General features: G+C 42.5%; 1 protein-coding gene across 4 annotated transcripts; it reads left to right on the top strand.

Moving 5' to 3' along the window:
- Positions 1 to 18,665, top strand: FAM217B (family with sequence similarity 217 member B). Of its 4 annotated transcripts, XM_043527171.1 has the most exons (5): positions 1 to 5,873; positions 6,224 to 6,421; positions 7,952 to 8,063; positions 8,170 to 8,255; positions 9,183 to 18,665. In XM_043527171.1, exons 2-5 carry the CDS (start codon positions 6,327 to 6,329, stop codon positions 10,381 to 10,383), a joined length of 1,494 nt encoding a protein of 497 aa, XP_043383106.1. In that variant the 5' UTR covers positions 1 to 5,873; positions 6,224 to 6,326; the 3' UTR covers positions 10,384 to 18,665. The 4 variants fall into 4 exon arrangements, with proteins under 4 accessions (XP_043383106.1, XP_037733108.1, XP_007059853.2 ...); XM_037877180.2 differs by having other exon boundaries at positions 1 to 6,416; XM_007059791.4 differs by having other exon boundaries at positions 1 to 6,421.
- The last annotated feature ends 4,953 nt before the right edge of the window (positions 18,666 to 23,618 follow it).

The raw sequence follows: 23,618 nt of genomic DNA, 5'->3' as shown, positions 1-23,618 counted from the left end.
CATTAGCGGAAACGAAGCCGCTGCCGCTTGGGCTGCGCCCCTCGGTTTGCCCGTAGGCCTTGGCGGGCTCTGCTTGCAAGAGCAGGAAGAGGCGGGCAGGCGGAGGCGGGGGAGAGCGAGAGGAAAAAGGCGGGAGCATTGTAGTGCGGGAAACGTCTCCCTGTAGGGATTTGCTACTTGTGGGGCACTGAGCATGGGGGGCAGTACCGCGTGGCGCCTTGGCTGGCTGGGGTGGGGGAGAGAAACAAGGGGGGCGACCCCGGTGTGTTTTTCGCTCGGCGGCGCATTTGCTTTCCGAACGCTCCGGCCCCCCTTCACTTCAAGAAGCAGTGGCCTTGCATTGCAGCACGGGCAGGTTAGGTTGGACATTAGGAAAAATTTCCTGTCAGGGTGGTTAAGCACTGGACTAAATTGCCGAGGGAGATTGTAGACTCTCCATCATTGGGGATTTTTAAGAGCAGGTTGGATAAACACCAGTCAGGAATGGTCTAATATTTAGTCCTGCCTTGAGGGCAGGGGACTGGACTAGATGACCTCTCAAGGTCCCTTCCAGTTGTATGATTCCCCCTCCCTGGAGCAGAGGCAGCTGCTGGAGGGGCAGGGGGGAGAGAGGGAGTGGCTGCCCTTGGGACAAGGGTGCTGGACAAGGAGGACGGTAGGTAGGAAGCCAAGGGGGCTACGATAGTGCCAGCGTGCTCACAGGACTCCTGTTCTGTCTGCGGCCTGATAGGCAGAGCAAGCTGCAGGAGGAGACAGCTGCTGCGTGTGCAGAGCAGGGGCATTTCTGCAAGTGTAAGTCACACTTGGTAGTGTACAAATCAGAGCATGCAGGCTTGTACTGTATGGCTTGCACGTGGCATAGTGATTACTTCTCCCAGTTTTCCCCATAAGAGTTCATCTTGACTTTCTTTTATTCTTTTAAGATCCTTCTAATCGTGTGTCATTTCTTCATAATTGAAAAGCCTTTTTCATTGTCAGCATGATTGCCTGTCAGAAAACAATATGTATGCCTGGACATCACTGATTCTGGCAGTTTTTTGCCATCCTTTTTGTGTACAGCTGTATTTTCGACTAGTGGCCTCTGCCTTAGGGATGAGAACATGGGTGGCCACTGGGTCAAGGGTAATCTTATACCCTCTTCATGGGCATAGGCAACACCTGGGGAAAGAAGTCTGTGCAGCTCAGAAAATGGTCCTTTCCTCCAAGCCCTTATTGGGGAAAGTTGCAGTAACGCAACACTGATATTCTTAATTTATCTCCGTTATCTGCTGCTACCACTTTCCCACCTTTTCATCTCCAACCAAGCTATGCCAAACATACTGTATACAGAAATAGGAGCGTAACAGAGGTGATTGTCTTTTGAGGAGACAGGGGAGGGAATATGCTATTGGTCATCATGACCAATGTCCTGTAAAATGCCAGTTCAGAACCGCATGACATCTTGGTGCATATAACTGTGTCACTTGCTATGAGTCTAGGTGGCATTAGCTTGTCACCACATTCCAGCTTCAGTTACACTGTGATGATATTGCAACTGAAAAGCTTCATGGTACTGTTGCAGTGAATGGCATGTTATGTTCCTGTAGAAATTACCATAAAACTTCTCTCGCTGGGGGGTGAGGGGGTTAATTTAGAAAGAGAATACCAGAATAAAGGAGCAAGTGGTATGTATACTTTCCCCCTCAATCTCGGAGTCTCTGCCCCTGCAAGGTGAGAACCTGCTTGACAGAAGCCTCAATGGAGTGAATTGAGGCAAGAGGAAAAATCATAGGCCTGCTACTGTGCTCCACCTATGTGGGAGGGGGTCAAATTTCTAACAGCTAGAAGGTTAAATGCACACTGGGACTCGGAGCGGTGTGTGGGGCGGGAGCTGAATGCTAAACTGGCACATCTGCAGCCTTGGATGCCTTTATACCATTCCACAGTTTGTCAGCTTTCTAAAATAAACTAGAGCTGTCAAGCGATTAAGCAGATTAATCGCATGATTAAACAATAATAGAATTTATTTATTTGAATATTTTGGATGTTTTCTACATTTTCAAATATATTGATTTAAATTACAACACAGAATACAAAGTATACAGTGCTCACTTTATATTTATTTTTATTACAAATATTTTCACTGTAAAAAAACCCAAAAGAAATAGTATTTTTCAATTTACCTGAAACAAGTTTTTTAGTGCAATCTCTTTATCATGAAAGTTGAACTTACAAATGTAGAATTATGTACAAGAAAGACTGCATTAAAAAATAAAACAATGTAAAATTGTAGAGCCTGCAAGTCCACTCAGTCCTACTTCTTGTTCAGCCAATCGCTCAGACAAACAAGTTTTTACATTTGCAGGAGATAATGCTGCTGGCACATAAATACCTTGAAATGCCATCTACAAAAGTGTCTTGCAAATGCCTGTTCTCACTTTCTAGTGACATTGTAAATACGAAGAGGGCAGCGTTATCTCCTGTAAATGTAAACAAACTTGTTTGTCCTAGCGATTGGCTGAACAAGCAGTAGGACTGGGTGGACTTGTAGGCTCTGAAGTTTTCTATTGTTTTGTTTCTGAGTGCAGTTAAGTAACAACAACAAAAATCTACATTTGTAAGTTGTACTTTCAGGACAGATTGCATTACAGTACATGTATGAGGTGAACTGAAAAATACTATTTCTTTTGTTTATTTTTACAGTGCAAATATTTGTAATCAAAAATAATATACACTTTGATTTCAGTTACAACACAGAATACAATACTTATGAAAATGTAGAAAAACATCCAAAATAGTTAATAAATTTCAATTGGTATTCTGTTGTTTAACAGTGCGATTAAAACTGTGACTAATCGCGATAAATTTTTTTAATTGCAATTAATTTTTTTGAGTTAATCACGTGAGTTACCTATGATTAATTGACAGCCCTAAAATATACTGATGCAGTGTTAGTAATGGGGTGTATAATGCTTCAGTCAAAAGTGTGTGTGTGTAGGAGGAAGGGGAGAGAACTTAATTGTTCTTAATTAACCAAAATGTATTATGGTTTTTCATATTTTTAAATGTTTTAAATCTGCCCCAGTTTCATACAAAAAAATCAATTCAAGCCCTGGTAGTTCATATGAGAAATGTGAAGGGTGAGATAGTGTGAAGTTTCCCTTTTAGTGGGAGCATCACCTGGCTGGTATTTTGGCCAGCTTTGGCTTTTGTTAGCTATTTTTACCCACTGTGTTTAATTTTGTATTTTTCTTTTATAATTTATTTTACGTGCACTTGTGTGTGTTCTTTTTGCCCTTGGGCTACCATTCCTAGTACCCTAGTGGAAGCCACCTCCACCTGCAACTTAAACTTTTAAATAAAACCTGTGCTCGGCGGCTGTGCGCTGTGTCAAAGACAACTCCTGTGTCGATTGCCTGTTTTTTACAATTGTTCCCCAGGGGTACACATTTGGCGCCGAGCCGACAAAAAGTTAATGCGGCTCTGCACTGTGATAGCACCTGGGAGCCCCAGTCCTGGACCATTGTGCAAGGCAGTCTATAAACACAGCAAAAAGGCTGGCCTTGCCCTGCCTCTGAGAGTTTAGCATTTGTTCACTGACAGATTCTTCCAATAACGATTTCAAAGCTAGTAGCGGAACTTGGATGTTGCTTTGCAGCCGTTTTTAAGTTAGGTACCTTCCCCTCACTGATTTGATAATCTGGAGATCTTGCCATTATTTATTAATATCTTCGGCTGGTGTCCAAAGGCTCCAATTAAATTTGGGGTGCCTTTTTTTTTAGATGCTGCACAAATACAAAATAATTCATAGTCCCTGCCCCCAAAGAGCTAACAACGGAATGTATTTAACACTTAAAAGCTGTGTATACATTTACTCTCACAAAACAATAAAAGATTGCAAACAAAAAAACATAATTTATTATTTGTATTAAGAGGACAGGTGTGCAAGGATCTTCGCGTGGTTTCTGCCCTGAAGCACTTATAGTTTAGAAGTTTAAAATGACAACAAAGGATGGAGAGAACAAATTATAGCAGAAAGGGATGAAATGGACAAGTTTAAATCCACATGATCATGTAACTCACTTCATGCAAATTTTTAGCAAACTTTTTTTAAGTTTACATTTTTGTAGTTCACTTCTTTCAGGCTTTGTGACAAAAGTGAATTTTTGGGAGAGAGTTAGACCAAGTTTGTCAAAAGTGACTTGATTTTCCGTGGCTCAGTTTTTTGGGGGGCCAACTTAAGACTGATTTTCAGAGGTGAGCTTTCAGCACTTTCTTAAAATCAGGCCTCTTTAAGGTGTCTCAAGTTGGGCATTCAAAAAGGAAAGCATCCCAAATCACTAGCTACTTAGGAAAATTTCCCCACAGTGACTTGAAAAATAGGTTGTAGGAGAGTGTTCCAGGCATATTTGTAGAGATGGTGCAGAGATGTTTGTGTGCGGGGATGAAGGGATGTTAATAGTGGTGTCACTGGGAGAGCAGAAGGGGTAGAGGGAATGTGACAGACTAGTTAAGGACATTATTGACTGCCAAAATAATTGGCATGAATTAATAAGGGGATGAACATCCACTGTTACCGTTGCTACACTGGTCTTATGCCCCTGGAAATTCTGTATCATACTAGGAGAATCCCCAGCTGGCCACTTAGATCATCTTGAAGGCTGCTTTGTTAGCTGGAACGGCACAAAGTACTCTTACTGGGAGCAAGGATCTGGTCCTAATTTTTTTGTAATGACAGTAATTCAGTTTTTCTGGTGGGACAGCTATGGGAAAGGGACAGACGCATAGACAGAAATCAGGGTAGGAATATTACTTTTAACTGGGCATCCTTGCCAACAGAATGTTCATCATTATACCTTTATAGAGTACCATTTAAAAATTATTCCCATCTGGAATATAATTAGAATTATTGAAACATTCTAAGTAAAATGTAATATTTACTAAAAGTAACAAAAAAGTCATCACTTTTAAAGCAAACAAGTGATGCAAAATTCTCAAAAGGGTGAGAGAGACTTGTCAAAATCTGCTCCCCTGTGGAACAGGGCCAAGAATAGATGAGGTGCAAATTCTGAGATGTTTCGCTCTATCAGAAATTGCATCCCTTGAGAGGGCTGAGGACAAGCGGTTTAAACAATTGCTGAAGGATGGCAGAGAAACGCATCAGAAATCACATCCCCCACGTGTCCTCTGTCCTGGTTCAAGGGATGAGATTTCTTATGGAGAGGAGCGAAATGTTTAAGAAACATGATCAGAACTAAGGACAGGTGAGGAGATAGAATTTTGGAATTGGTTGTCTGTCACCTGGAAATTACATCACCTCCCTCTCTTTATTCCTGATCCAGAGAATGCAATTTCAAGGGGTAAGAGAGCGCATCCATAGACTGCTCCAGTCCAGGCATTTTTGATATAGAATTCAGACTTTACTTAGGATTTAATTTTGGAAGGAGGAGCCAAAAATGAAATGGATGTAGTGTTAAAATTTGCCAGTGTCTACAAATATATACAAGGTCTATGCTTTTTTTTTTTTTTTTACTAAAGGCTAGCTCAAAGGGAAAGCACAGGTGGCTGATCACCTGTTCGTGTTATTGTAAAAGCAGAGAGTTATTGGCAAATGACACTCAGCTCCACCCAATGCTTCTGTGCAAGAGGAAATTAAATCACGACGGAGTGTACGAAGGGTCGCGGTTCCAGGGCTGCTGTGCATTTAAATGCAGCCCTCTGCCTTTACAAGTGATCGTGCAGAGCCATGTTTGTCAACAGATTCCCAGGAGCACTCATGCTTTGAGATGGTACTAGCGCAGCCTCCCCTAATCCAGGGTATGGTAGGCAGGAGTGAATGACAGGCTGTGTCTGATAAATATTGCAGCAGCAGCCACCGAGCTTCCTCTAGAAAAGTATGCGTATCTCCCTGCTGTCCTTGACCCACAATGCTTTGCAATTCTAATGGCCAACCTATTCCTCAGGGAGGGTGGAGGGGCACGGTGCTGCTCTCCATTCAATAACACTGGTGGTGACAGCCCAACAAAGATCAGCATTAAGAAGATGAATAATGCAGCTGCTCCTTCAGCAAGCTTTGGGGGAGGGAAATGTTGTTTTCCAGTGCAGCTGGCTAGCTGAGTATTTTTATCCTACTGTTATAAAACATTAAATCACGTGTGGGGGGGGGGAGGGGGAGTGCATGGTGTTTGCTTACTGCATCCACAGGATGTGGTGATATTTGTATCTACTCCACTCTATCTTATAGGCAGAAAAGGTTAGAGTCCTTTGTTTAAGACTGTGGAAAATGATGTAAAAAAAAAAAAAAAAAAAAAGGTGCAACTTGCAAATACTCTTTAAAAGGAATAATAATGGGACCAAGCATTCAAGATTACCTCTTACTACTGCAGCGAGGGACACTGAAAAAGGACAGCCAAATCCATGAAACCCACAAAGGAATGGTAATGTAAGGAAATTATTTTTTCTCTTTGCTAGGGAAATATGTAATTATTGCAGATAAGTAGCTAACTGATTATGTGATTCAGTGGGGTAGCTAGGGTGACCAGACAGTAAATGTGAAAAATCGGGATGGGGTGGTGGGGATAATAGGAGCCTATATAAGAAAAAGACCCCAAAATCAGGACTGTCCCTATAAAATCGGGACATCTGGTCACCCTAGGGTTGTCATTTACTTCCTTTTCATGTATCTATTTGTTTATTCACAACAGCACAGATGATCAAATAGTTTATGTGCAGGTCACAAAGTTAGAGGTGATTGTTTCCATGCTGGAGGGCCTGGGACTTCCTTTCATTATTTTCAAAAAGAAAAGGAGTACTTGTGGCACCTTAGAGATGCATCCGGTGAAGTGAGCTGTAGCTCACGAAAGCTTATGCTCAAATAAATTGGTTAGTCTAAGGTGCCACAAGTACTGCTTTTCTTTTTGCGAATACAGACTAACACGGCTGTTACTCTGAAACCTTTCACTATTTTATAACCCATTAACGTGACAAAACATCATTTTTCCAAACAAAACACACTGTACTGACTTCAACTAAAAATGAGTACGATGTACTGACAGAAGTGAATTTTACTGCAATCCATCTGAAAGCAGACAGAATATCGTTGCTGTATTGAAGTGACATTTTCAAGCATTCTTTTTTAAAATAAGGTATATTTCTCATGTGCAATGCAGATGCAACTTTTCTTATTCTTAGAGAATGCATTATTTTAAATGTTAAAATATTTTGTTTTTTTTTCCTAATGTGGCCTCAGAGAGAGTGTCTCTGATTTATTTAAGGGACTACTCTCTGGTTTATAATGTCAAATTGTCCAGATCAGTAGTGCATATCATTCATTTTGAACATGTCTGGGATTTTTTTCCTCTTGATTTAAGCACCAACCTGTAATCACACAAAACTGTGAATTTTGCTTTGTGCCACTGTTGTGAAATAGCTTCTATTACTATTGTAACGAACTGCACATTCTGAGCCAAATTCTGCTTACATCCTCATGAGTAATCCCTTGAGCATCACTGGCACTATGCATATAAAAAAGGCAAGCAAGATTTGGCTTTCTATGTTCTTAATACTGCATATTATCATCATTACTTCAGTTGTATTGTGGAACCACGTAGTCCCAGTCATGAACCAGCTCCTCAATGTACTATGCAAAACAATAGTAATATGGTTAATTACTGATGTTTGTAAATTGCTTTGAGATCCTCAGATAGAAAGTGCTTTAAAAGTGTGAAGTATTACTGTTGAATTATCTATTTGTGAATTAAGCACTTATGTGGCATGTAAATTAAAAGGGACCACCAAATATGCATGAAAAAGTTTTAGTGAAGCATAAATGAGAAATCCCATAAATCCAAGGAACATTTAAGTATAATTGACTCTATCTTTCTCGCCCCCTTTTTAAAATGAATCTGTACTGAAGCTGTGATTGTCAAGTATATTGTTATTTAATGACAATATCCTGTTTATTTATTGCTAGTTCCAGTGGTGGAAAGGGACATCCAAGTACCAAAGGACTAGAGAAACCACTTCCCCATGTGAGACCTTCTTCCAGCAGATTAGGCAAAAGTATTTTAAATACCACGAAAAAGGTACATCAATTCAAATCCTTTGCATATATAAAAAAAATGTGCTTACATTTTATGTCAGATTTTTCTTTATTACAGTTTTAGGTACACATTTACATATGTTTTCTAGACTTTTCATTGTGCCCAGGATGATAGTCAACCAAGTTTTCTTTATAAGGAAAGAAACAAGCTAGATGAGGCTCATCAGCAAAACAGGTAAACATTTTTATATTGTCTGTCTGAGGTCCATAGATTTTTGAAAGCTGCACATAAAAGTCTTCAGGTGAAATACTGGCTTTGAATTCAATGGAAGTGTTGCCTTTGACTTAATTGGGGCCATGATATCACCCTTCATGTTCAGTTATTAGGAACACAGATTTTAGTTACCAGTATTGGAATCTTGCTAGCCTGCCTCAAAGAGCTTTATAGTCAAAATCAGATTCAAATGAAACAGGAGACAGCAAGAGGGGAAAAAAGTCAGTTGTATGTGTTTATAAAGACACCATTCCCCAACAGGAGCCACATGCTTACCACCATTATTTCCTGTTCTAAGCATAGTTAAAAACTGATCTCTCCAGTTCACCTCATGATACCCGTGGGCAAATGGTGGCTAACGTCTGTATTTACTGGTTTAGGAGCTAAGAGTAGAAGTTTTCTGGTTTTTAACCATTTAACCACACAGAGGCCTAGCTCCTCAGCTGGTATAAGTTAGCAAAACTCAGTTGAAGTCAAGAGAGCTACATCAGTTTACATGAGTTGGTGATAGCTAGGCTTTCCGGGCCCTATTTTATTTCTGTCTCAGATCTCAACTGACCCTTCTTGCAAGAGCCTGCCTTTCCCTGCAGATCCAAATTTGCTTTCCTATACCCTGCACTTTACATAAAACACATATTGTAAGTTATGTACATCAAAATGGTCAAACCATGAAATGGGACATTAGGCAAGATTATTTCTGCCAGCAAATATTAATTTAATCTCATTCATAGATTCTCAAGTCATACTACTTCTCTTATCTTTCATTTTCAGTCTTTGACTCAGCTTGTGGACACAACTGGGGATCCAGAGGCTGTAGAGCTAAGAGGGTAGTTGGAGTTCCAAAGGGGTTAAATGATCTAACTGTAAATGCTTTTTCTTTTTATATAGAATGATGAGTGTTTGCACATCACTGTACAAAGTACGAGGGGCAAAGAAGGACCTCAAGGAAAGAAAAAGTGAATCTGGACTATACAGAACCCCTTCCAATTTGAAGGGGAATTCACAAGGTGGCTCCACCAGGGAAGAAGATGGACTGATGCAAAGATTTTATTCCAATCAAAAAGGAGAATCTCAAAGAAGTCTTGGAGAGCATGTGACTGAAGCTGTCCCTTGCACTTCTAAATATCCAGGGACCTCTGTGAATGAGATGCTTCTTGACTTTGAATCAGTGAGAATTATTCAAGAGGATGCTGCTGAGGACAGTGCCAGTGACCTTTCTGACTCAGAAAGAATTCCCATTCCCCCTTCCCCCTGTACACCGCCGGAACTCAACCTCCGAGCTGAAGAAATTGACCCAGCATGTTTTGAACACCTCTTTGATGCGAGGTATAAAGAATCAATGTATTATTATCCTGACTTCCTCCCACCCCCTTTCAACTCCTGGGACCTGCAGCAGCTGGCAATGTTTGTTAACACAGAGTGTAAATTGGAATCTCGACCACAGCCAGCAGGATTTCTTGAGAAATATATCGATCGGCTTTTGCAGCTGGAGTGGCTGCAGGTGCAAACTATACAGAATGAGAAAGGAAAGACAGCCAAAGCTAGGCCTCAGACGGCTCCTAGTATCATTCGGACCCTAAAAAGCCCTGGCAAAGGCAAATCATTGCATAGCCTTTTGCCTAACAAGCAGTTAACTCCCCAAGAAAGTGTTATAAAGCTCCCCACCAGCCTTTCAGGTCACAGAAGAGATGTACACTGTGAAGAAAATAGCCAGTTAAATGCATATCCAAGTCACTCAAAAGTTGCTGAGGTGATGGGTGGCACGTCATCCCCACAGAGACGTGCCTGTGAAATGAGGAATGAGGTGAAAAAGAGGTCAACCACCAAGCAGCAACTTCTCAATATGCAGCCCTGTGCAAGCAGCTCTAAGATTCAGGATGTTGGTATTCAGGATGTTGGTAACATTAGACCCCTCAAACACTCCCCCAAGTTCCATAGTTCAGCTGCCCCCATCCAGGGGAGAAACACACAGGCATGTTCAAATCTGAAGAATGGAAATGCTAATAATTATGTTCCTTCCAAGAAACCAACAGGGGACCGGAAGTTAAAAACAAATGGTGTGAAGCAAACATCATGTGCATTTAAATAATGAAGAATCATTTATTAGTAAATTGGCAATGCAATGCTGACTGCTGGAGAGCAGAGGGGCCGTGGTTTTTCCATCAGGAAATCCTGTAGAAAATTGTTCTTGATGCAAATTTCTGCCCATTGGATCTTAAACTGGGCCAACAGGTAATACTTTTCTCTGAAGGCAAATGTCTTCCACTGGTCTTTACTCAAAGGGTAGACACTTGCTTATGTAAGAGGATTCTATCTAATAAGGTCAGGAAAACATAAAATGTCTGATTTCTTGTCACACTGACACCCATGTAACTTCACTGACTTCAGTGGAGTTACTCCTGATTTACACTGGTGTATGTGAGAGAAGAATCAAATCCATACATTCTCCATTGAGCAGACACACATGTGTGTCGTATAAGGGGAAACAGATTTGCTTTTCTTTCTGATGGAGAAGAGCTTAGAAGATTTTATAAGATAATGGAACTGGCCAGGCTCATCTATGCAAAGTCAAAGTCTCTGATTCTTGAGGGAAGAGCAGGAAATCGGACTGTGAGGAGCAGAGAGAAGAGACTGTTTTGAAGTAATCTTCCGGGTCAGAAGAGATTCTACTAGTTAAAATCATACTACTGCTAAAGGATTGACACCTGCTCATCTAGTGACAGGCAAAGAATATGGCCTGGATATTTTTATACAGCTACCTTTGTTGTAGTGTTAGACCATTTTCCTTAAAGTCCACCTTGTAGGTCTTGCTGTTTTGTGTCATTTAGAAGGTGACCCTCTTAACGTTTTGAACTATTACCACTCAAGAAAGAGATCTTGGAGTCATCCTGGTTAGTTCTCTGAAAACATCTGCTCAGTGTGCAGTGGCAGCCAAAAAAGCTAATAGAATGGTAGGAACTGTTTGGAGAAGGACAGATAAGACAGAAAATATCATAATGCCACTATATAAATCCCTGGTACACACACACCTGGAATACTGCAGTTCTGGTCACCTGTAACAGAGTGCACTCACCTCTCGTCAGTGCCCCCTTGGCCAAGTGCACACACTTGCACACTCTCTCTTTCTGATAGTCCCTCCTCTGGGATAGAGCAGCACCCCAGGGCTCCCACCCTGGAGACAATGTCTTTGCCCTCTTGGGACTTCCTGGCTGCAGCTCTCCATCTGGGTCACTATAGTTCAGTTCCCCCTCTGGGGTGTCTCACTGTCCAGGCCACTTCCCCCCAGTGGCTGATGGGGGATGAGGTGTGGGGACCCAGGCCCACCCACTACTCTGGGTCCCAGCCCAGGGATGCTGTAGATCGCAGCCATCTGCTGTGTCCCTTTAACTATGTTGTATGGCTTCTCTAATTCCCTGGGCCACTTCCCCACGCTGTCTTCACCTTTACCTCAGGGCCTTGTCCTAATGGAGTCCCAGCAACCAGCTTATAGCTCCTTCTCACTCTCCCCAACTTACGGTAGCGCTGCCCTGTCCGGGGTTCTGTAGCTCTGTCAGCCCACCACATATCACCCACACTCCTACAACTCCAGCAAGGAACTGATCTCCCTCTGGCCCTGCAGCTCTTCTTATACAAGGCTGCTGGGCCCTGACTGGTTGTATCCCACACAGCCACTCTAGGCAGCTTGGAGGACCCTCTCCACTGCCCTTTTTTGGGGGCAGGGTGTGGCTGGGCCATGAGGCCTCTAGCAGGGGACCACAGAAGGTTTGGTATATCCCGTAACATCATCCCATCTCAAAAAAATTATTTAGAATTGGAAAAAGTACAGAGAAGGGCAACAAAAATGATTAAGGGCATGGAACTACTTCCATATCAGAAGGACTAAAAAGACTGGAACTGTTCAGCTTAGAAAAGAGATGACTAAGCGGGGGATATGATAAACTTCTATAAAATCATGAATGGTGTGGAGAAAGTGCATAACAAAGTGTTATTTGCCCCTTCACAAACAAGAACCAGGGGTCACGCAGTGAAATTAATAGGCAGCAGATTTAAAATGAACATAAGGAAGTATTTCTTCCCACAGTGCACAGTCAACCTGTGGATCTCGTTGCCAGGGGATGTTGTGAAGGCCAGAAGTATAACTGGGTTCAAAAAAGAATTAGATAAATTAATGGAGGATAGGCCCATCCATGGCCAGTAGCTAAGAAAGTCAGGGACACAACCCTGTGCTCTGGGTGCCCTTAAGCTTCTGCCTGTCAGGAGCTGGGACTGGATGATAGGGGATGGATCCCTTGATAATTGGCCTATTCTGTTCATACCCTCTGATGCTTCTGATACTGGCCACTGTCAAGAGACAGGATACTGGGCTAGATGGGACTAAAGATCTGACCCTGTATGGCCATTCTTCTGTTCACTCTCTTGTGATTGGGCCCTTTATCTTGAAAGCTCCTGTTCATTCTCAGCTCCTAGTGATGGCAATGGAGGTTGAAGTTACTGAATAGTTTGCAGGACTGGGGCCACAATGGTTTAGAGAAAAGATGAATCTCTTCCCTTTCCAGTAAAGATAAGTTTGTTGTAAAACAACAGCCTGGTCTTGTCTATGTAAAAATCACACTGTTACGAGTGACAGTAATTGGATTCAAACAACCCTTGAAAATATTTCCGCGCCCCCCCCCCCCCAACATTGGAAGCAAAATTAGGCCCAGTGGAGTAATGTTACTATTTCCCAGGAGGAGGAATGAGTTAAAGCACAGCTATTCCAGACTTCTCACTTCAATCAGCTCTTCTTTCATAGCTTTAAAAAGAGGATGTGACTGTCATGCTGGTGAGAGGTGAACTGACAGCCCTAGGGAATGAAGCTATTTGTCTACACAGCCTGGGCAGTGAGAGTGGCAGCCTTCCCCTTTCAGCCCTCCCCTCCAGGTCTGTCTCCGCTGTGGTGATTCAGTGTTTCAGACCATTCTTCCCTCTCATTGCTGGGGCTGCCATTTGTGGTGGTGGCTTTCATGATATGGACACCTGTCCCTGGGAACCTGTCTTTTTCATATCTTTCTTTAGTGTGATTTCTACCACCTGGTCAGCCGGGAGAGATGACAGTTGTCAGGAGCAAGGTAGCCGAAGAATTATGTTAATTACACATTTATTTCAATTTCTAGACCAAAGACACAGAAGTAACCATTGCCCTATCCTTTTGAAATTACTGTGTCTTGTGGCATTGCTTTCCCTAGCTCTACAGAATTTCTTTGGCTAAAACAAACTGATCAGTGGACAGAAACGATGGAGGGTTTGGTGTAGCATTTTTCTAGTCAATCTGGGACAGCTGTAGATTGATTTTATGGTTACTCCTTCCTTGTCCAGAATGTCCCACATAAAATGGCTGGGGAAACCTTCAGGCTCATATGTATGGTATCTGTAATGATCTCTTAAGCCTTTTGTGTTGCCTGAACCTTTCCCCCCTCTCCCAATCATTTATACTCAAGGCCCTTTTTCCAGCCTACTCGGAAAATGTCTGAGAACCGGACAACTGGCTTATGGCTCTGTTGCGATTTCCTCTCCCTCTTCACACAAAATTTCTAGATGAAACTTCTGTACTTTCTGATCAGTTCCACATCTCCTACAAGGTTTGAAGAATAAGGAAAAATGATGGATCCCATTAGATTGTGGCCTGATTTTCAAATGTGCCGAGCTCTGCAGCTCCCATTGAAAATCAGGCTACTGGGGAGAGGGTTTAACATGATGTGTTCTACATGCTTTCTGCTGAAGCACCGATACGTCTTTAGCCCCTTTTCAATCACTTACATACATCTCCACCTACAGTCCATAGCACTGGCCTGCAGTCCACTCTACTTCACCTTGTTTGGGTTCCAATTTCAGGAGTGGGTGAAATGATTCCATATTGTGAAATCTGCTGTAATGTGATGCAGAAAGTAACTCTACAGCCAGGATTGTGCACTGTTTCAGGACCATGTTTGGGCTGCAGTGTTTGTTTTGGGAGAGTGGAATTCTGTGAAAGACAGGAAAGTAGAGAGATTAGCGTAAGGGCTACCAAAGAATTGTAGGATGAGATCATCAGCTGGTATAATTCCAAGCCCAGGGAATGACACAGATTTACGGCAACTGAGGATACAGCCCTGCCTTTTCAAAACAAAGGAAAAAAATCTGAAAAAAGTTTGATTATTATTTTTAAAGAAGAAAATATTTATATAGCAGATGCTAAACTTCTGCTCCAGGGACCAGCATCAGAGCTGTTCCCTTGACATGTGACTAAGTCATGACTCTTCAGTAGCTCTTGCCTATTATGGTTTACATTGAGAAGCTGTAAATACAAGAGAACAAATTAAGCTATTTAAATTATGTTGCTATTGGTTGAACTCGCTATCTAAAATGCTGAGTTGTTTCTTTTTCGACATTGTGTGCTGCCTGACTTCAGCTCTGTAAACTTTTATAGCATGTATTTATAACTACTTTGGAAAGATGAATGTTCATAAAAGTAGTAATAAAATAGAATATTTTACGGTACATTCAAAATGAAGTCATATGCTCAGGAATAGTTTGATGTTGTTTTTTTTTAATGTTGTCTTCCTAGTCAACTCTAGGCCAAACATGTGCATCTCTGATAGAATGATGGAAGAAAATCACTTTAATATATCATATTCTTTCCATTTTTAATAATCAAGCCAGGTTGCAATTATTTTAAAACTACTATAGTTGCATGTCATGACTGCATGTAGTCAGCTAAGGTGAAGTTCAAGTGCCTGTGCACAAAAATCAAATAAATTGGCTTTATTAGAGGGGGGACTACCTGCAAGCTGCAGTACAACCCTTGTATCTGCTGGTCTATCTTTTTTCAGAGACAGCATGACACTCCGCCTTTTGGCTTAAAGGGTCTTGAGTCCAAAGGGTGAGTTTCATCCTTTGGGCCCAATCCTGTAAACTTTCATTCGTATGAGTACTCCTTTACTCACATGAGTAATTCCCTGGAAGTAAGTGAAAGTACTCAAGAGTAAGGATTACACACGAGTGAAGGTGTGCAGGAGCAGGGCCATAATCATTAATACTTATTTTAAAAGCCAAATTCCAGTAAAACCAGGAATCTGTCATTCAGTGAGTATTACCAGAAACAAGATTCTCCTCTGAAAAGTGACTATATAAACTGCACTTATTTGATTGTTTGCATACATAGTTACACAAGTTAAGTATCCAGATACAAGTTGGCACTGACATTTTTAAAAGAAAATTTGCTATTAAAGTCCTAGCTTTCAGCATTGAGATCAGTGTGGCAGTCTACACATGTAAGAACTATTTCAATCTGCTTTAAACAGAGCTATGGTAGTTTACGCTGGAAGGGCTGGAAAGCTTTGTTTTTAAATGAAAGCTTGTATTCTGCAGTATCTGAATCTGTCACAGAAGGCCAAATAAATTCATCAAGCAGGTAAGAATGGTGATGCCACTGGTGTAAGTCATAACACTTGTTAAATTACTGAACATCAGTTTGGCCTAATAAACACAAAAGTCTGGTCTCCTGTTATTCCTAACAAAGCCTCCTTTCCCCATTTTTAGAACTAAACTGTCATGTTTTCTCCAAACAACAATTCTTACATATTTTATTCTTAGCACCAGGTAATGGATCCAGACCAAAACAAACTAATGAAGCAAATATCCCCTTTAAGAAGGTCTCAGGGAAAGCAGCAATCTTAACAGAGTTCATAAGGTCCTTACCTCAGATCCCTGGTTCAGAGCCTCCAAAGTTAGTAAGGAAACAAAATCTCTGGTCTTGCCCGAGAGGAGGCATTGAGACCACAGCCTACATAGCTTCTAACCCCCTTCATCCTGCTCCAGTTCCTTTTCTTGTTTAAATAACTCAACCCCAGGGCAGGGGGACCTTGATTACACCCAAACTAGTTTGGTTGTAGGCTTCACCCTGTTCCTTAAAGGCATAATGGTTCCTCCACAGACCAGTAGATGGTGAGATTTGGACTTTATTCTCCAGCCCTTACTTGAATTTGATATCCATTTTTTGTTTTCCACCTCTACTTCCATTTTAGCTTGTGCACATACTGGGCCTACGATGAATGCAATCATTTATGCACAGGCTCAAAGTACACACTTCACTCATTTTGTATACATTTTCCAGACTTTTCATTCAGGGATATAGCCTTCAGGATCACAAGTATAAAAGGAACAGACCAGTTTTTATTGAACTGAATTTATTGTGTTTGATTTTAAAGTCATTCCTGTTTTTTATTGTTGTTACATTATGCTTACGTTAATGTCAAGAACACCTTTTGCAGATAATCTTAAAATTCAAGGTTTTTTTTGAACATCAAATTTATCTTGATTTGGAATATCTTACTAAGGTGATTTATTACAAGTTTAGGGAACCCAAGGTTCTAGCTGTTTATTTCCTTCTGAAATGAATACTCTGAGGTTTCACTGTAAATATAGGGGGAGATTTTGCTTCCAGGTAAACTGATATAAACCTACAATAACTCCATTATCTTAAATGGAATTACTCTGAGTTCAAACTAAACAGAATTTGGGCCCCAAATATTTTTAAGCACAAACATTTCCTTATCTACATTACCAATAATACCTCAAATGATTAACATTTAAAAATGTAAAACCAATTTACTTTTTTCTATTTGTACATGCGTTTGTTTTTTCCTGCATTTCCCTCATCTTGCGCAATGAAATTAACTTTGCTTGTGGTCAGTTTCTCATCAATTTAACATTGATGTTCCAGTCTAGTAGTCCCTGCTTTTTATTGTACTAGTGAATTCAAAGCCTAACCCCTTTGTATAAGTATGATGGCCCTGTTGAGCCACTGCTACCCCTCTCCCATCACATGGGCAAGCTAACTGGCAATGGAGGTCCAAATCCCAATCTTCCAAAATTTAGCATACTCTGGGATTTGAAGTCCTCTAGAGTGTAATGGACATTGCAGGTTAGAGGGCACAGAGCTACATGGGAGTGGGCAGTGGCAGTGCTTACTACAGAGTCTGGAGATTATCTTTAAAATTGACAGGGAAGATTGGTGCTGGTCGTGGGGCTAGGGAGAAGAGGAAATTGCTAACTGGCGCAGTAAAACTATTTGGTACATGGGTACAGTTGCCCAAAAATGTTGGGAACCACTGCCCTAGATCACAGCTAACAAGAATCACTTGTAACTCTGTATCCTGCCCCAGCCTTCACTCCCCTAATTACTCTCCACCACATAGGAATAACTCTGTATGGGCTTGATACAAAGCACATTGAAGTCAACGTAAAAAATCTCATTGGCTTGAATGGGGTTTGGATCAAGCCTTATATCACTAAGATTTCTTAGATATGGCCTCAGTCCTAGAAGATGTTGAATACCTGCTACAAGGTGCTGAGCGTCCTCCATTCTTGTTGGATTCAGAGGGACCTGAAGGTACATAACACCTCACCATATTGACCTTAAGAGCAGAAAAGTCACACCAGAGCATGTCAACGTGAAAAGGCCAGAACATCTCACAAGGATCTATATGCAAAGAAAATCCTCTATGCATGGATCTCCTCCTTCTTATGTGGAATGGAGGATGTCAGATGCCTTATCAGCACCCTTCCTCCACCTTCCCCCCAACCACACACACTTTCTAGGCTCCTGTGCATCACACACACCTCGGCAGGAAATTGTCCTGGAAGTCAATACAGCCTGGAGTTCAACTTCTGAATAAAGAATGTTCACACTGTAGAACCCCCATCCAAGAGCAGGGGGTCACAAGGGAAGAGCACGGTACTGAGAGAAGAGCAGTGGAGAATAGCATGGAGGACGTGTAGAAGCAGAATGGAGTGGGAGCATCTGTGTGAATGTCCCCCTGCCTCCATCATGTTCAACATGGGACTCAAGGGATACATGCAGAGGCTTTGGAATAATCCCATCCTCCCGAGCAGAAAGATCTCATTGATGTTTTCTTCCCTCTGACCCCATACTGTGGGAATTTCTGTTTTTATTAGATAGAGGAGTGACTTGGCTCATAAATAGTACTGCATATAGGATCTGATTTTTAACTTTAATTCATCCTTGTGAGCTGGACCTGTCATATAAGAAAAATGGCCACAAAACAAGTACAGTAGCCCTTATATATATATCCTTCAATAACCTGGCTATTTTTGCCCACTTAACTTCATATTTCCTAAACTTTACCTTAAAAATCAAAACCCCTGCATGCTCCCTTTGTATGTGATGGTCATTGCTGTTTCTGAGGCAATTTACATCTTGACGCTGTTATTTCAAGAATCTAGTACTAGCTACAGAATTTTTTCCATGGTGTTTTTGCTGAGAGGGGTTTGTAATATTCAGTGTACAGTGCCTTTTTCTGTGTCTTTAAAATAGATAAAATTTCTATGATGTCATTTAATGGTGTGATTTTCAAAGGTTCCGAAAATCTGCAGCTCCCGTAGACATCAGGGAGATGTGTGGGTGTGTTCAGGCTCCCTGAAAATCAGGCCATAAATGTGACGTATATGAAACAATAGTAATATATTAACTTTCTGAGAACTTTGTAGCCTAGCTTCCTGTGTTTAGCGGATGTTCGTTTTTGCTAGTAATATAAATAGGAAAATGATCTTGCTAATTCAATATATTCTGGCCATTTATTTACATAAAGGTGTGATACTGTACCTTTGTCATTTTTATGTGTTTTTCTCATCAGCCACAAGGTGGCAACCACAAGTTAATCTTTGATTGCCCGTCCACCTGAAGATCCTCAAATCAGTGGGAAAAAGAGAGACATAGTAATGAAAAAAATAAATCCACTGGGCCTGATTATTCTCTTATGCCAGTTTACAGTGTGGAGTTATTAGTGACATATGCCAGCGAATTGAAAGTAGAATCAGGCTCAGCAAGTATATAATTCTGTGGTTTATGCGAGCTTAGATTGCTTTGGGGGTGGGGTCATATAAAGCTCAAACTTCACCTAGGTAGCAAAAATGTTTTGTCTCTTAAAACTGAGTCATTGTTGAAGTGTGGGGAAAGCTTGAGGGTTAGAATTTGGGCTAGAAAAATGATTGTAAACTCAAAACATTTTTTCACATTCCTAAAGCCATTTGGAAAAGTCCACAATATTTACCCAATCCTTGTTCTTTGTACTGTTATAAGTAGAATGACCAAACATTTGTTTCCAGGTCAAAGCTCTTGTGCATATTACACTTGAACCCATTTTGATGGAAGCATTGGGGATGATTTTTAGTATGTTTTGCACAAGATTGTAAAACCAAATTTTGTGTGTGAGGGTTAATAAGTGCTTACTGCGATGTATCATCACCTTTTCAGACCCATATGCCTTGCAAACTGTCAGTCCCTTCCCAGCCTGAACTGACAATGATGAGGTCAGATAGTGGGAGCTGCACCATACAATTTTTGGTCTGTTAGTAATATTTTTAATTAAGATGCAAAGCTCATTACTGTGAATCCTGGCAGAGTGTCTGCTGTTTGCAACCCAGCATCGCCTGCTAGTGTCCAAAGAGAGGACAAACACCCAAAATGAGAGACTCCAAAGAAACAGGAAGATGTAAATGAGGTGGAATTAATTTAATATAAAGAACAATGGGCCAACATTTGTGCTCATTTATGTTCTGTATTGTCCTGCACAAGTCACATATGCCAAGGTTCAGAAGAGGAGTTAGGTGTTGTGACTCTGAGCATCACAGCACCTTAATGTCTAGAAAATCCCTGCAATTCACAAAGCCTGAGTCAGGCACCTAGACTCCTGTACAATGAATAGGGAGAGATAGGTGCCTTACACTGCAATTCACAAAAGCCAGCACATTGGGCAGGGAGCTGTCTAAGGTAGCCAGTGAGATATGTCCAGTTCAAGTCCCCCTCCACTTGACAGGGAGAAAGGATGGACTTTATCCCCTGTCAGGTGAGTGCCTGAACAACTGGGCTATGGAACATCCCGATGGGTGTGTGTGTTCGCCCTGAATCTCTATTGAAGCTGTTGCATTGTGGATAAATACTTGGTGTCATTTGGGCCAGGCACAGAGAGAGAGTGAGAGCACACACATGAGACTGACTCTATAACCTGATTAGAGCATTCACATAGGATGGAGGAGACTCAGGATCCAGGATCCCTGCTCCAGTGACTCTTTAAGTCTTTGTCTAGTGGAACAGTTTCAACAGGAGAGAGTGAGACAGCCCCACATCAACCTTATCCCACTGGACAGAGCACTCACCTGAGAGGTGGCAGATCCCTGTTCAAATCCTTTCTTCCCCTCAGGCATATCCCAGGTGACTACCCTAACCACTAGGCTAGAAGTTATGAGGGAGGGCCTACTGCCACCATATTGTGTGACTTGGCCTGTGGGGCCTGATCCAGTAGGCATGCTCAGAGTGCAACTACTGGATCGGGTCCTGCAAACGACTCTGGCAGCTGAACGTCTGTCGTCCCCCAGTTTGTGAATCGCTCTGGGACTTGGGTGGGAAATAAGCCTACAGGCACCTAGTGGCAGCACCGCACCTGTCCACAGGCAGAAACATAGGTACCTAGGAACTTTTACTGCAAAAATGTAAGCACTGAGTGAGTTTAGATGCCTATAGGATTCAGCAGGAGTTTTGTGAATTGAAGTAGTCCCGAAACTGGAAGTTAGCCCCCTAACTCTTTTTGTGCATCCAGGCCGTAGTGCCACAGGGAAGTCACATCAAAGTCAATAGGGTAGTGTGACAGGTTTCAATCAGTCCACCGAGCCGCTAGGGGGCGATGGAGAGCTAGGGTCCCACGGGCAGGCCTTAGTCACACATTTGGGGCGCTGGGGAATTAGCAGAAAAGGTGTGCCGGCCGGAGTCCGTAGCGCACCCCTCAAGCCCCGGGGCACGCCGGCGCGCCCCTGCGGCAAGGGGAGCGCCGGCACAAGTCTGCTACCCAAGGCAGGTTGGCCGGGGTAGGGGAACGCAGGCCCACCCAACTCCACTGCGTTCCAGCCCAGGGCCCTGACAGCGGCGGGAGGCGAAGGTCCCGCCGCTGGGTCAGCGAGGGGCCATCTGCGCCCTGCTGACCAAATACACCCACCCCACGGTGCAGTTCTGCCCCTGGGCTACTTCCTACCCGGTCTCTCAAGCGGGCCTCTCCGGTCCCTCCAGCTCATCCGGGTATTCTGCTGCTGGCAGCTCCAGCTCCCCCTCTGTGTCGGGCTCACGCTGGCCTGGGCTACAGCCAGGCCCCTCCAGGTCCCCTGGGTACTCAGCGGCTGGCAGTCCTGGTTCCTCCTGGCCCAGGGCCTCCCCTGGGTCAGCAGCAGGGTCTGGAGGGAGCAGCCTGTGTCTGTCTCGCTCCCTGGTGCTTCTCTCACTGGTCAAAGCGCCCCGCCCTTTGTACTTCCTGTCCCACCCCTCCCCTTCTGGGGATTGGCGTAAGCTTGGTCTGGCCCTGCCCACTCAGGCTGAGAGGGTGGCTCTTTACCCTCTGGTTCGGAGGGAAGCCACCCTGGCTCCCTACAGGTAGCATGGGTGTGAAATCAACAGGAAACCTGTCTATAACATCAGCCTCATGACTGGGTATTTGGGATGTAAATAATTGAATTGTAAAAGTGAAAAAATACCAGATTTGCATGAGGTTGAGAAAAATTAGGCCTAAAATGGACGTGCTTCCTAATGACAAGATGGGGTGACAATCCTACAGCAAAAAAATTCATAGTACTTGGGCAAGTTCTGACCTCATATCCATACAAATTCATTGACATCAGTGGTTTAATACTGGGGTACCAAAGGGCAAAATCTGCTCTTTCTTCGCGATCAAAGGATTTTCTTACAGTAATTTTACCCATGCTGAGTCAACTTCTGCAAGCAGGTGTGAGTGTGTGGCGGGAGGGGGGGGGAGGTCCCAAGTCAGTGAGATATCTGAGAACAGCACCAGGCTCTGCATTGATCTGCTCTGCTCTTTCAGGATGGGATTTTCAAATAGGGCAAAGAAGTAGGCACCCAAACTCCCCTTTGAAAAATCATCCCCCCTTCAGCTTCATATTGAACCTCGCTTTGCTAATTCCATAACCCCTAGAACGAGAGATGCAGCCCCTCTTTCCAGCAAACAGCGCTGCACTCAGATTTAAGATTCTGCCTTCATACTACTGATAGCTGTGTATAGTTCAGTACGTCTTAGTATGTGGTGCTGATTTTTAAAGTCTTGTTTGTTCACTTAACTCACTTAACAAAGGGACAAATCCAGATCCCTGCAGAAGGCCCCTATACCGGGAAGCTGGTACATTTGTGCAGGGACAGGATTGTCATTGGAACACTATGGGCCAGTTCCTATTCCCAGTTAAATCAGTGGCAAAATTCCCATTGATTCTGATGCAAGCAAGATCAGCCGCCATGCTGTTAAAGTGGCCCTTCCACAAATGATCCTGCTCTTTTGAATTCAATGGAAGTTTTTTCCATAGACATAAATGGCAACAAGATGAGGCCCATTGTTAGGGCTTAATCCTGCAAGCTGCTGAGCTATTCCTGGGAGGTGCAGGAGCTGAGTGTGCTCAGTACGTCTGGAGAAGCTGTCAGTACCTTGCAAGTTTGGGCCTTAATTTGGGGCTATGCACTGCATTCCCGTAAGCCTGACTCCCACTGACGTTTTTATTCTTTGGCTGGAGTAAGGGCCAATTCTACCCATTCTTACTCATATAAAGTTGAAGAACTGTCTTATGCAAGTAAGGATTTGTAGAATCAGTCTCTAGGATTGCAAAAGAAATGGCTTTTGTCAGGACAAGTTAGTAATAAGTTGCAGTAAGACGCATACATGGGGACTAGAGGTTCACCCACTTATGACCGTCTGTGTAACTGGACACTGACCAGCTTGCTGCTGAATAGGCAGACGGCATCTACTATATTTCAAAACTTTGTATACCATCCAGGCCATATGATGTTTCTGCATAATAGCAAAGCAGAAGAATTTCTATTTACTATTTGCCTGTCCCATAATTGTCTTGTCAAATGCAGGAAACAAACTTTGTCATGAGATTTCCGTTGAGAACTAGATGCTGAATACTGTAAATGTAAATTGAACACATTATCTTTCTCTCCAGGTATACAAGTGCATTTCCTAAATTTACTCATTTATGTTGCAATTTTCTTCATTTACCGCATACGGATGTGTTGCTTAAATGGGTTTATCATAATAAAGTGTTTCACATGAGTGTGACAAGATAAATACAAAGCTCTCCCTCTCTCCCTCTCCGTGCCCACAGCAATTGTGTGGTACAGAAAATACTGTTGATTTTGTCACAAAAGAAAGAAAAGCAAACAGTAACCAGAACTGTGCTCTGGCAAGCCAGGACAAGCATTTGTGAGCTGGATTAATGATTGTCTTAATGGAGTTT

This window comes from Chelonia mydas, chromosome 13, assembly GCF_015237465.2.
Source record: "Chelonia mydas isolate rCheMyd1 chromosome 13, rCheMyd1.pri.v2, whole genome shotgun sequence".
In the NCBI taxonomy this organism is placed as follows: Eukaryota; Metazoa; Chordata; order Testudines; family Cheloniidae; genus Chelonia; species Chelonia mydas.
The sequence above is the reverse complement of the archived record's forward strand: the minus strand, read 5'-3'. Positions and strand labels throughout refer to the sequence as shown.

What these genes read in the sequence shown, in the direction of transcription:
- FAM217B (XM_043527171.1), top strand. Translation starts at nt 6,327, where the DNA reads ATGGGACCAAGCATTCAAGATTACCTCTTACTACTGCAGCGAGGGACA. An exon ending in ACCCACAAAGGAATGGTAAT is followed by an intron (nt 6,422 to 7,951) that starts GTAAGGAAATTA and finishes ATTTATTGCTAG; the next exon opens with TTCCAGTGGTGGAAAGGGAC. An exon ending in GAGGCTCATCAGCAAAACAG is followed by an intron (nt 8,256 to 9,182) that starts GTAAACATTTTT and finishes CTTTTTATATAG; the next exon opens with AATGATGAGTGTTTGCACAT.